Below are 12865 nucleotides of genomic sequence, written 5' to 3' on the forward strand. Positions count from 1 at the left end.
TCAAGACTGGAGCCATATCAGTAATCTTGAGGCCATACAAGTACAACTACCATCAAAAGGATGAATTAGTGAAACATGTGAAAAAATGCTTACTAGTGTGGTAATCCAACATAGAGCCCGTTTGGATGGGCTTTAAGTTGGTCAAAACCAACTTAAAGTTTTTTTTAGCTTTTGAACGTGTTTGCCTAATGCTAACTTTAAGCTATAAAGTTCTTAAAGTCAGTCAAAAATGAAAAGTTAGGATTCCTAACTTTTTTTTCTAAGTTCTTAAAGTCATTTCTTTGACCATGGAAATTACTTTTATATTCCTTATATTTTAACTAAATCCCCAAACTATCCTTTTTATTCTTTTAACCCTAAAATTCACATTATTTTCCTCATTTAAGCACTTTTATCCAAACACTCAACTGTTTATTTATAAAAATAACTTTCAGCACTTCATACATAAAAGTTACTTTTTTAAGCCCATCCAAACGGGCTCATAGTCAGTCACCCTTCTCATCACCTGCATTGCTAGTGAAAAAGAAAGATGGTACTTGGAAGCTATGTGTGGGTTATAGGGGTCTTAATGATATCACTATTAAGGAAAAGTACCATATTCCTTTAGTTGATGACGAGTTGTACAGAGCAACTGTTTTCTCCAAGGTTGACCTAAGGGTTAAGTATCATCAAATTAAAATGAGGATAAAAGAACGTTTTTAAGACTGCTTTTAGGACTTATGAGGGATATTATGAATTCAGGGTAATGCCATTTGGTCTTGCCAATACTCCAACCACTTTTCAAGTTTTGATGAATCAAATCTTCCAATCTTTCCTAAGGAAGTTTGTTTTAGTATGTTTTGATGACATACTTATTTACATCCTTACCATGGATGACCACATCCAAAACCTGAAGGTTGTATTTTCCACTCTGAAGACTCATTATTGGCTAAGAGGTCTAAATTGTAACACCTCTGCTTGTTTATGATTGTCCTTTCTCTCATGTTGAAGGTATATGAGCCTAAATTTAAGAGTTTTATTGTAATACAGTGCGTGATTTGATAACATTATATTTTAATCGAAAATCTGAAAATATATATATCTATTGCTTTTCTAAAATGACTTAAATATTTATGGAAAAGTCTTAGTTGTGATATATTTGTATACGTATTTATTTTTATAAGAATTACTTTCAATTACTAATATTTTAACGGATATAGTAAATCTTGCTATGTTGAGAAATTATTATTATATGTGATAGATTTTGTTCAAAATATTTTTTTATTAATTATGAAATATTTAAAAAATTATATATATTTTAGCATGAATCTATGCAATACCCGAATACATACATAACAGGATAAAAATTATGGCGTCTCCACTTCCACGTGGAAGTGGAGTAATAGTCTTACAAATGTATGCATTTAATGGTCAGCATGTTAACATTTCGGAAATCAATATTTTATTAAAGTAACTAAAGAAGATCCTTTTTATATACAGGTAATCACCGCCTCTCACATGTATAATGATACATATTTTTTGAAACACTACCACTGTTCTCATTTTACTTTGTAAAATATATACAAATTGTTATCCACTTTTTTTTTTGTTTACCAAGATGCAGGTATGTATTTAACCTACTACTATTCATGTATATATATATATATGTATGTATACTTATATGCATATTCTTATTCACCTTGTTTTTTATTTTCTTAAATGCAAGATTAAATGCTTTGCTTAAATTATTGTAGTTACGGTTCCACGTTGAAAAAAAGATTTGCTAGGAAAAATATTTCGACCCTATATGTGATTCTCTAAAGAAAATTGGTTAACTACGTGAAGTTATTCAAATCGATATTCAAGGTATGTTAAAGTAAAAACTCTATTTTTTATATTGCACGAATTTCAAAAAGTTATATATATCGTTGAATAAGTTATTTTTACTATTTTATTGTTAGAAAGACCCTCTATAAAGGGCATTGGGATGTCAACTGATATTATTCCTTGATTTTATTGTATCCTTCTCACACTTGTATCATTGTGAAGTATGTTTGAAGGTTAAGTTAATTTTTCATCGATTTTGTTATTCCTTAGGTCTGTTTGCGAGCTATTATTTTAAGAATGAGGCTAAAATATTTAAAATTTATTGTGTTGTATCTAAGGGAGTTGTTAAGCCATTCTTTTGCATTAGAAGCTTTACAAAAATGTTATTTGAAAACAATATTAATACTAAATCGTGTACTCTATTCTTTTGGCTCTATACTTGTCAAACAACCTGGTTTATAAAAAGGATCATACTATTACCAAATTAGAGTTGTCCATAAATCAAGTCAGGCATGTCAGTATCCTTTTGAGTTCCTAAATGATTAATTTTTTAAGTTGAAATCGAGCCAAAAGCTTCGAGTCTATTATGAATTTTATAGGCCTAAATGGTCGTCGAAAGCTAAATGAAGTTACGAGGAGTTTTCTTTAGAACTTTAAGATCTTTATGAACATCCTCAGGTTTAAGTTACCCTTGTAAAGTCAAGTTAAGTATTCAGGTTTATTCTAAAAGCATATGAGGTTCTACAAGACGTTTGCATGCTATACGGAAGTGGTTACGAGATTATGAGAATAAAAGTACCATTAAGCCAAGATTGGCTAAGTTCTTGTTATGGTCTACTATGTGAATTCAAAGTTCATATCATACATGGCATGTTATGCATGGACTTCAAGATATAATCGGAGGTAAGGGGCGTATTTGCCTGAAAAATTATATATATTGTACAGCTGGCCACAGGTTGGAAATATGATGCCGGTTGGAAACTGGAAGAGACCGCCATTGCTAGCATTTGGTTGGGTATGTCATGCATTTGCATTTATATATATGTATTCATGACATACGATTATGAGGGCATACCATCCATATTTGATTATTATGAGGTCAGATGTCAGTCACGGAGGCTATAAGAGTTTCAGTTTCAGGTGGTATCTCTATTATCTTTTATACTGCATCTGTTTATGATTTTACTTTCTGCCTTTCATACCAGTACATTTTCATTCGTACTGACGTCCCATTCCCTGGGGACGCTACATTCATGCTGCAGGTTCATACAGAGGTCCTAATCGGCCTTTGCAGTAGGAGTGTGGTCTCAGTTGAGGATTGGTAAGCTCCATTCTTCTTGGAGTTGTTAGTTGTCTATAGATTTGACATAGTTGAGTTTGGTATACAGTTTTTGGTATTGTTGGGGACTTCTCCTGAGCAATTGGGTTGTACTATTCATAGAGACTTGTGGACATACCTTGTTGGGTCTTCTCAACTTCCATTTATAGCCTCGTCGGCTTATTGTATATATGATTTCACTTGCAGCCTTGTCTGGTTGTTATTTCTTTATCAGTTAAGTTGGCCTTACCGGCCCTTTCATTATGTCATTGATATTGTTGTGACCTCCCCGGTCTAGTTATCTTATTTCTTTAGATTATTATAGCGGCCTTGTCGACCCTCGTGGTTTCATTTCATTTATGTATATTTTGGGTTAGTTGATCAAGTGAGGCACCGATTGCCCGTTTCACTCCCCTAATTTGGGGCATGACATAAATGTTCATTTGGCAGCCACAAGTAGAGTACCTGGGGCATATAACCACTAAGGAGAGAGTAGTTATTGATTCCTTGGTCTCACTAGTTATTAAGAAAGTATGTTGATATTTATGGTACATTTGCAAACCTCTTACTAATCTGTTGAAGAAAAAATCATTCAAGTAAATTCTAGAGGCAGAACTAGCATTTGAGGCACTCAAAATTGCAGTGTCTACTACACCATTGTTAACCCTTCTAGATTATATGTAACACTCTAAATTATTCTAACTTAGATCAATCCCAAAGATCTTAGAAAAAGTGAAGAGAATGCACTGACCAGTGGGCCACGAGTGCCACCTATAGTTCGTAGAAGATTCTATGAATCGTAGAGTGGACTCGTAGACCTCATCTACACTTAGTGAAATTTTAATTTGTAAGTACCCTTCCTAGGAATGGCTTCTACAGCTCGTAGGATTTTCTACAGACTATAGGAGAAGTCTATAGAAGAGGTCCCCAAGCCCAGTCTAAAGAACCATTCCTATAAACTACCCTATGACCCATCAAAGGGTTTACAACCATAGAGGGAACTCGTAAACCTAATGACACAATTTCAGTAGCTACTAGAAATTGCACGAAACTTCTACGATCAGGGTCTAGAGGTATAGAGGCAAATTATGTGTACCTGAGATCGTAGAGCTACGACAACATGTTATGAGAGAGGCAAACTATGCCCGTTATTCTATTCATTCGGGCTAAATAAAAATATATCATGACCTCAAATATTTATATTGGTGAGATGGCATGAAGGAGGACATAGAAAAGTTCGTAGCCCAGTGCTCGAATTGCCAACAGATCAAGATCGAGCATTAGAAGCCTGGTGGACTATTACAGGAGATGGAAATCCTGACTTGGAAATAGGAAGCAATTAATATGGATTTTATTACAGGCCTACCTCGCACTCCATGGAAGTATGATTCTATATGGGTTATTGTAGATAGGCTGACAAACTCAGCTCATTTATTTCTAGTTAGGACTACATATTCAGTCGAGGACTATGTGAAGTTATATATCAAGGAAATAGTAAGACTTCATGGGGTCCCTACATCTATTATATCGGACAGAGGAGCTTAGTTCACAACTAACTTCTGGAGATCATTCCATGAAAGATTAGGGACACAGGTGAGTATGAGCATAGAATTTCACCCTCAGACTGATGGGCAAGCTGAACATACTATCCTGACGTTAGAAGATATATTGCGGTCCTATGTTATTGACTTCAGGGGTAGCTGGGACGATCATCTGCCACTTATCAAGTTTGTCTATAATAATAGTTATTATTCTAGCATCCAGATGGCACTATATGAAGCCTTGTATGGCAAAAAATGCAGGTCACCTATTGGTTGGTTTAAGGTTGGTGAGACTAAGCTAATAGGACCAGACATGATTCAATGAGCTGTGGATAAAGTAAAGCTTATTTAAGAGAGTCTATTAGAAGCCCAGAGTCGACAGAAGTCATACGTAGACAATCGACGTCGACTCTTAGAGTTTGAAGTTGGGGATAGGGTGTTCTTGAAGGTGTCACCGATGAAGGGTGTAATGACGTTCGATAAGAAAGGGAAACTTAGCCCGAGGTACATTGGGCCCTATCAGATTGTTCGTAGAGTGGGCAAGGTTGCCTATAAGTTAGACCTACCATCTGATTTGGAAGCAGTGCACCCAGTCTTTCATGTGTCGATGCTTCCCAAATGTATTGGTGATCCTTCTAGAGTATTCCTCATGGATGATGTCCAAGTGATGGAGGAGCTATCTTATGAGGAACACCCTATAGCTATACTTGATCGCCACGTTAGAAGGTTACATACCAAGGACGTGGCTTCCATCAAAGTATTGTGGCAAATCAAGAATAGAAAAGAGATGACCTGGGAAGCTGAAGAGGAGATGAAGAATAAGTATCCTCTTCCTTATACCCACAGGTAATCTAAACCCCTAAAATGGTTATATTGATTAATGAGAAAACTATATGTGAAAACTATTGCAATGACTTCCCGAAACCCTTGTAAGACCTTATGAGCCTAGTTAACATTCGAGGATGAATGTTCTAAAGGAGGGAAGAATGTTATATCCCGTAATTCTGTACATCAGAACATTTTTAAGCTCCTCTAAAGTTTCCATGTGATCCATGTTATCCATGATGTAATCAAAGGATCCTAAGGAAGGGAGGATGTAATGCCCCATATTTTGCATAGACTAGTTCTATGTAAGTAGTGATGGTTGGAAATAGGTTTGGAAGGATTTGAAAGGAGTTCGAGGCCAAATAATTTGTCATGGGAATCGACCTACTTGTTTAAGCTACTGGTTTGGACGTCTTACATAATTAAGCTACTTGAGTACATGTCTAACTTAAGTAGCAAGGATCACACAGGTTCTTAAGGTAAGACTAATTGCTAACCTACTTCAAGTAGGTGATACACCTACTTCCTTAAAGTATTGGACAAGATTATTTTGGGATACGAGATAGAGACTTTTTATTCTCGATTTTAATTAATACGCAAATTGGTTATAAATTTTATTTGGTCTAAAAATATTAGTAGATACTAGGGATTGATTAATTAACCAACTTAATATTTAAATTGTGGGCTCCACCCATTTTAGTAAAAAAAAAGAACAAATCAGCAAATTAATGTTGATGAGTCACAAGGGGGGGGGCACGTGTATATCAATGGCCAACCATATATATATAGTGGTGTTAAGGACAAAAAAAAATTGCAATTCATATTCATTTTGCACAACACTAGTTCAAGGAAAAGAAAGGAAGAACCTTGTCATGGCTGCCAATTTTCGGCCAGCCATAGTTGTTTGAAAAATATATTTTGTTCCTTGTTTTGATTAATTTTGAAGTGTAGTACAAATTCAAGGAGGCGATAGCAACATTGGATTTTAAGTTGGAGAAGAAGAAAGTGCGAAATTGAAGAGATTAAGAGTAGAAATTCCTCCGAGAAAAATTAAGGTAAGATTTTCTTGTTTTATGATGTAATTATGTTAATAGAAGTGTAACATAATTATTAGAATTAGATGGGACAAAATTAAAATTAAGAAAATGCATGAAATCGATGTTATAGAAAATTGTGAGTTGAAATGGATTAAGAGAAGTTGTTGGGTTGTTAGAATTGTTATAGACTGAATTTTGAGAATTTTATTTGTATATTGTTGTTGTTGGTATCTCTGAGTTAATAGGAGGATAATTGGAAATTCGGGTTAGGCGAATATATAGAGGAAATGTTGTCCATTTTTTGTTAAGCTCTTAACTAATAGAAAACCCTAATCGAGAATGTATAGGTTAGGTTAAAGGACAAGTTCTATAAAGTGATGGGCTACAGATTTACAAATTAGAAAGTATAGTTACTAATAATAGCGTTACTTTTATATTAAATAGGCTAAAAGGTCGACAAAGCGAACGAATTGCGATTGGTTGTTGACAGGTATGTAAAGCCTATCCCATCTTTCTTTTGGCATGTCTTAGACGTAAGTGATGAATGATATGAGCTTTGGGGTAATTCCATTCATAAGCTCTGAACATGATTCATATCTGTATTCACTTTTGGATGTTAAAACTCTTAAAGCAGTTGAGCTACTGCCCTCAAGCCTTTTATATGTTGAATAGTAAATGGATGTATAAGCTCCTATTTCTAAGGACTCTACGATGACAAATTTCTCTGATTCCATAAGTTGTTTAGCATTATCTTGATACATGCCTATGATTCCTGAGGCTCCATTTGATATGGTCCCTAATGACATTCAGAGGGTACTTAAGATGATTACTATTCTGACCTTCAAATGATAGTTCATTATGATTGTTCTATTGAGTCTCAGATGATTATGTAATTGTATATGGTTGTTCATGATATTCTACTCATGCATACCGTTAATACATCTTTCACTGAGTCCCAGGCCGGGTATGTTATCACGCATAATTTACTACATTATTCACCGAGTTCCTCACTAGAGGGCCGGGTACGCTATATGATGATATGATGATGCAGTGATATGGTTATGGCACCGAGTCCCATGATGGGTCGGGTACGGTATACGTGTACACGACTTCATTCACCGAGTCCCTTACTAGAGGGCCGGGTACGGTATATGTATATGTATATGATGATATGATAATATAATGATACGATTATGGCACCGAGTCCCATAATGGGTTGGATACGGTATATGATAATGATATGCATGATTTTATTTCATAAGGCACAGATACAATGAGCTCTTGATTATCATTCTTATCTCCTGGACTCTCCACTTTGTTATGATCTTTCCTATTGTATTTCATGCTTTACATACTTAGTACATATCTTGTACTGACCCTCTTCCTTGGGGGGCGGGGGTTCTGCGTTTCGTGCCTGCAGGTACAGGTTTTAGCTTCGTTGATCCGCCAACCTAGGATTCCTATCCAGCTATCTTGGAGTGCTTCTTTGTCTCGGAGCCTAGATTTTTGGTATAGACCCTTTTTTATGTGTATATATATGTTTATTCAGGGGTACGGCGGGGCCCTGGCCCGCTATATGGTACTGTTGATACTCTTAAAGGTCTGTAGACATAAATGTGGGTTGTGTGTATATATGTTCGGTTATGCCTATATGACTTGTATTTTGGGACGTTCCCAATCGTAGTGCCAGCCTTGTCGGCTTGCGTATGTACATATTTTGGGATGTTGTATGTAGCGACAACCTCGTCGGCTCGTGTATCATGATGTTTTAATTGATTGCGACTCCTCAGAAGACAGGTTACCTTGATACATGTCGGTAATGCTAGAGATGACATCATGTTTTCTCAAAGCCTCCATATTGTGTATGGTTTCAGTTTGATGATGTCTAACAAATATGTATATGAGTGTCCAACTCGGGCACTAGTCATGGCCTACGGAATTGGATCGTGACACTAACCTACTCAGTGGAAGCAATGGTTTTCAGCTTCAGAATGCTGGTATAATACTAACTTTTGCACAGGATTGCAATGCACACAATTTGAAGCCTTCCACACCCCCATATCTTTGTTGGACCCTCTTAAAGAACACTATACAAGCTGCTGAAGATGTTGTCATGCAAAGACAACAATTCCAACAACTACTTAAAGACAACTTGAATACAACACAAGCTAGGATGAAGTATTTTGCTGATAATAGGAGGAATGACAGAGAGTTTGCAGTTGGAGACCAAGTGTATTTGAAGCTCCAACCCTACAGACAATCATCTCTAGCATTGAGGAGGAATCTCAAGTTCAGCTCTGAGTATTATGGACCATATTTGATCACTATCAGAATAGGTGTTGTAGCTTATAGGTTAGCCTTGCCTTCTGAATCTAGAGTGCACCATGTATTCCATGTCTCTCTTCTCAAGAAAAAGGTGGGTGATTGAGTGGTGGTGCATCTTCACCACCCTATACTGGCTCTGATGGCCAGTTCTTAGTCCAACCAGTGGCTATCGATGGTAAATAAGAATAATGCGGTTGTTGTTCAAGTGTTGGTGCAATGGTCTAACCTCCCTCCTTGAAGATGCTACCAGGAAAGATTATTAGATTTTGCGTTCCAGGTTTCCTTATTTTGATGTTGATACTTGAGGACAAGGATCTTTTGAAGAGGCAAGGTATGTTATGTCCCAAATAAATTAGTAGTATATGATGTTGTCGAGGTTTGAAGTAAAAGAAGGCATTTCAACATAAGCAACGAAATAAGAAGTAAAGGGCTAAGATTAAATCTAACTAAATGAAGGACAAGGATCGCGGTCAACCCACGTGGCTAAGTCATTACAAGTACCTATTAGAGGAGAGAGAGAAGGATAACAGAAATTTGGTTCTTCACTTAGTTTCCATTAAATGTAGTTTTAATTTTCATGTAATAGATATCCATATCTCTATTTTTTTTTCAGTTATGAATCAGAAAATCCCAAAAACTATTGTGTTCAGTTATTTCCTCATTAATTTGAATTTCCAAATCTCAATCGAGGTCATAACACAAGAAATAAGATATAACAAGACGGTAACTAAGTTAAGAAACCTACAATTGGAATCATCTTATACAGTAATAAGAATATTTTATCAATCCTTAGTTTTAATTTTGCACACATAATTAATGCCGTAATAAGTTAAAAGGGAAAGCCCGGTGCACTCAAACTCCCGCTATGCGCAGGGTCCGGAAAAGGGTCCGGGTCTAGTGTACGCAGCCTTACCTTGCATTTCTGCCAAAGGCTGTTTTCAAGGCTTGAACCCGTAACCTCCTGGTCACATGTGCCATAATAAGTTGTGACAACTAAATGCTCTCATCCCAATTTATATGTCACTTTTTGAATTTTGAGATTCAAACAAATTTTCTTTTACCGTAATTTTTTAATATATCTTTTAAATATCTTGATTTATCAATTATTGAGATTTATTGTACTTCTTGCATAGTTTTCATACATATAAATTTTATTTGAAAAAAACTTAAAATTTCATGCAAAATTTCACTATCAAAATTAAAATGTTTGATTCTCGAAATCCAAATGGTGTAAATTGGAATAGTGGGAACACTAATATATCTGGGGTTTTATCAGAACTAATAGAAAGTAACTCAGCTAGCTTCTCATCCTTTCAACTTTCTGAATGGAATACTTGAGTTCTTTCTGAATGTTGAGTCTAGAAGGTGACAAGACAATATCGTTCCAAACAGAGCCTGCTTGAAAAGCTGGATGAGGGTTCTTGTAAAGTTCATAGATGGAGTTTGCTCCATCATTCAACCTTCCAACCATTTGCAGTACATTTATCTCATCTGGATCAACTAGTAGTGTCCTTTCTTTCTCCTTCCACCCTATCATCTATTCCAATAAACCACATCAAAATTAGAATTTATACGAGTTAGTAAATACTATCAATTTATGTGGCACAATTTGACTCGGCAAGACGTTTGTTGTAGTGATAGCTTTTGTTGTGCTATAAAACTTTTGAAACTTTTGGTCTAAATTAAATATGGCAAGCCTCTCCTTAAGAGTCAAATGAGAAGTTATAGTTAAGATGTTTTTAGAACGGACTAATAAGGAAATGGTGTCACGAATGAAGGGAGTATCCCATTTAGTATTATACTAACAAGCCATATGGTAGGAATTATAAGAATGTTGAGACAAATGAAACAAATAAAAATGCAGAAAATATTTTGTAGGAAGTTGTTTGGTTGTACCTTAGGAGGGCCCTCCAATGCATTAGTGGAGTACAATCTTGCACTGTCTACTAGGTGGCAGTATGTATGGAATGCACTTGCAAATCTCTTGTGTGATTTCAGCTGTGAATTGACCCTTACTGCTCTTCTACACATGATAGCTCTCCTGTGAAAAACAACCAGAAATTAATTACACCATACATATACAAGAAAGAATTAAACAAAGTGCATGTGTTACCTTATTCCTCTAATGACAGATAAATAAGCATCACAAACAACTCCAACCAATTCTATTCTATAGGGTCTTCTCTTTCTATTGCCATCAGTGGCCTCTTGTTCTTCATTTAACTGTTCCCAGTAGCTCTCAGTTACAGATCCATCATCCTCCACTTTGTAGCCAACACCCATTCGATAACGTCGTCGGTGAACATTTCTGGCCATGGTTATAGTTTGCACCACAAAGGGTATCCATGAGAGTGTACCATCCATTATGACATCCCTCCCTTCATTAAGGGCTGTTACAAGTAGGGATGATGCTGCATCTGTTGATGACTGATGTACCAATTCAGCAGTCTGAAGCATGTCATTGTGATGTCCCCTGGAGCTAAGGGCTTTGTAAATGACATCTGATTCTTTGAAAGCGTCTGCTTCTATTACAACTGCATTAGCTGCTGCTCCTGCCCAAAATGGTCTACATATATGTAGAGAGAGATAAACAAAAAAAATAATTAATTAGAAAAGAGCAGTTAGTCCAGTACTTGTATATAATTACGAATTATACTTACTCCTTAAGGATATCCTTGAGCACAGTGCTTTTTCCTGCTCCCATACCACCACCCATAAAGAGTAGGACTGGGCATCTATCTTTGTGAGCCATTGGAACCATCACATCAGTGCACTCGGAATCATCTGCTGAGACAAGCCCTATTGCTTTCATCTCCTCAACTAACGTTGTAAATACTCTTGCAACCTTGAGATTCTTCGTCACCCTTTCAAATCTTTGTTCCCTTGAATCATTAAATTTATTAGTAAATTCACAACACCTCCTTATATAATACGTACGTACCTAGTGGCAGCCATGACAATGTTTTTGAGCTTCTTTTTTGGTTCTGCATGGTCAGCACTCAAAATCTGAAAGATGATGCATGTAACAAGAGGAGTTGGGATTAATTATATCATTTGAGATGAAATTAATTAAAGATGTTGTTAAACACACCTGGCTGATCATATGAGAAGCATGGGTCCAATGAAATGCAAAGTAACTAAGGATACATCTCTCAAATTCTTCAACTAACTTAATGAAGAGAGAATCAGCATCTGGTTCATTAGAAAAGAAGTTGTATATATCTTCTTCACACCCTTCCGATTTCCTTATGTACTCAGCTGATAATTTGCACAAATGTGGACATTCCCTCTTGTCACCAAATCCCATTTGTCTAGCTGCATGTATGAATTTATCATGTATCTATGCATGTATAACAACAACACCACATGCATACTCCACAAAAAAGAAGAAGAAGAATAAAAAATTACCTACATAATGAGAAAAACTCTCAAACCTGAGGATCTGACCAGTATTGGTAACTTTAGTACGAGGAACAATTTTTTGGTCACGGATTTTCTTGAGCCGATAATGCACAGCAGCAGCAAGAATTAATCCAATCGAAGATGCTACAAGAATCTGTGTATATGATGCTTTTGAAGAACCCATCGCATTTCCCATCCAAATGGTAATCTGATCCACCGCCACCACTAATTATATATTAGCTTCTTGTTTTGTTTGTTTTTTTCCATCGATCTGATGAAAGCAAAAATAGCAGATTAAGGAATTAATATTCCATGGGAATCAAATAAGGCTATAGCTTAAGCTGCTGCATGTTAATCGTTTGTTTGTTTCAATGTTAACAACACGTGTTAGCATTATATTCTTTTTGTTTTCCTTGATAAAAAAAATGGATTTATTTATTTATGCGGAATAATCGATTTTTCTATACCCAAAAAGATTAAGAAAAAAAATACCCCAATATTACAAGTTAAAAACAAATCCATAGTAATATAATGTTGATTGGGGGAACCTTCTTCAAATTTTAGCATGCATATTTGGCATTCCGTCAGGTTGAGAAATTTTACTCCAACCA

General features: G+C 35.9%; 1 protein-coding gene across 1 annotated transcript; it reads right to left on the minus strand.

Annotated features, from left to right (window-relative positions):
• Positions 1 to 10034: 10034 nt before the first annotated feature.
• LOC129890848 (calmodulin calcium-dependent NAD kinase-like) lies at positions 10035 to 12585 on the minus strand. Its single transcript, XM_055966311.1, has 7 exons — positions 12261 to 12585; positions 11944 to 12167; positions 11794 to 11858; positions 11513 to 11734; positions 10966 to 11418; positions 10749 to 10893; positions 10035 to 10389 (listed from the first exon to the last, which is right to left on the minus strand). The coding sequence occupies exons 1-7, from the start codon at positions 12448 to 12450 to the stop codon at positions 10150 to 10152; spliced, it is 1539 nt and encodes a 512-aa protein (XP_055822286.1). The 5' UTR covers positions 12451 to 12585; the 3' UTR covers positions 10035 to 10149.
• Positions 12586 to 12865: the final 280 nt, after the last annotated feature.

The sequence above is a fragment of the Solanum dulcamara genome, chromosome 5 (genome assembly GCF_947179165.1).
Source record: "Solanum dulcamara chromosome 5, daSolDulc1.2, whole genome shotgun sequence".
Taxonomy (NCBI): Eukaryota; Viridiplantae; Streptophyta; class Magnoliopsida; order Solanales; family Solanaceae; genus Solanum; species Solanum dulcamara.

Bases quoted from the DNA above. Each gene is read 5' to 3' on its own strand.
- LOC129890848 (XM_055966311.1), bottom strand. From the start codon at position 12,450: ATGGGAAATGCGATGGGTTCTTCAAAAGCATCATATACACAGATTCTT. The intron at 12,168-12,260 runs GTAATTTTTTAT...TCATACATGCAG, and splicing joins GAGTTTTTCTCATTATGTAG to CTAGACAAATGGGATTTGGT. The intron at 10,390-10,748 runs GTACAACCAAAC...TTATTGGAATAG, and splicing joins CATTGGAGGGCCCTCCTAAG to ATGATAGGGTGGAAGGAGAA.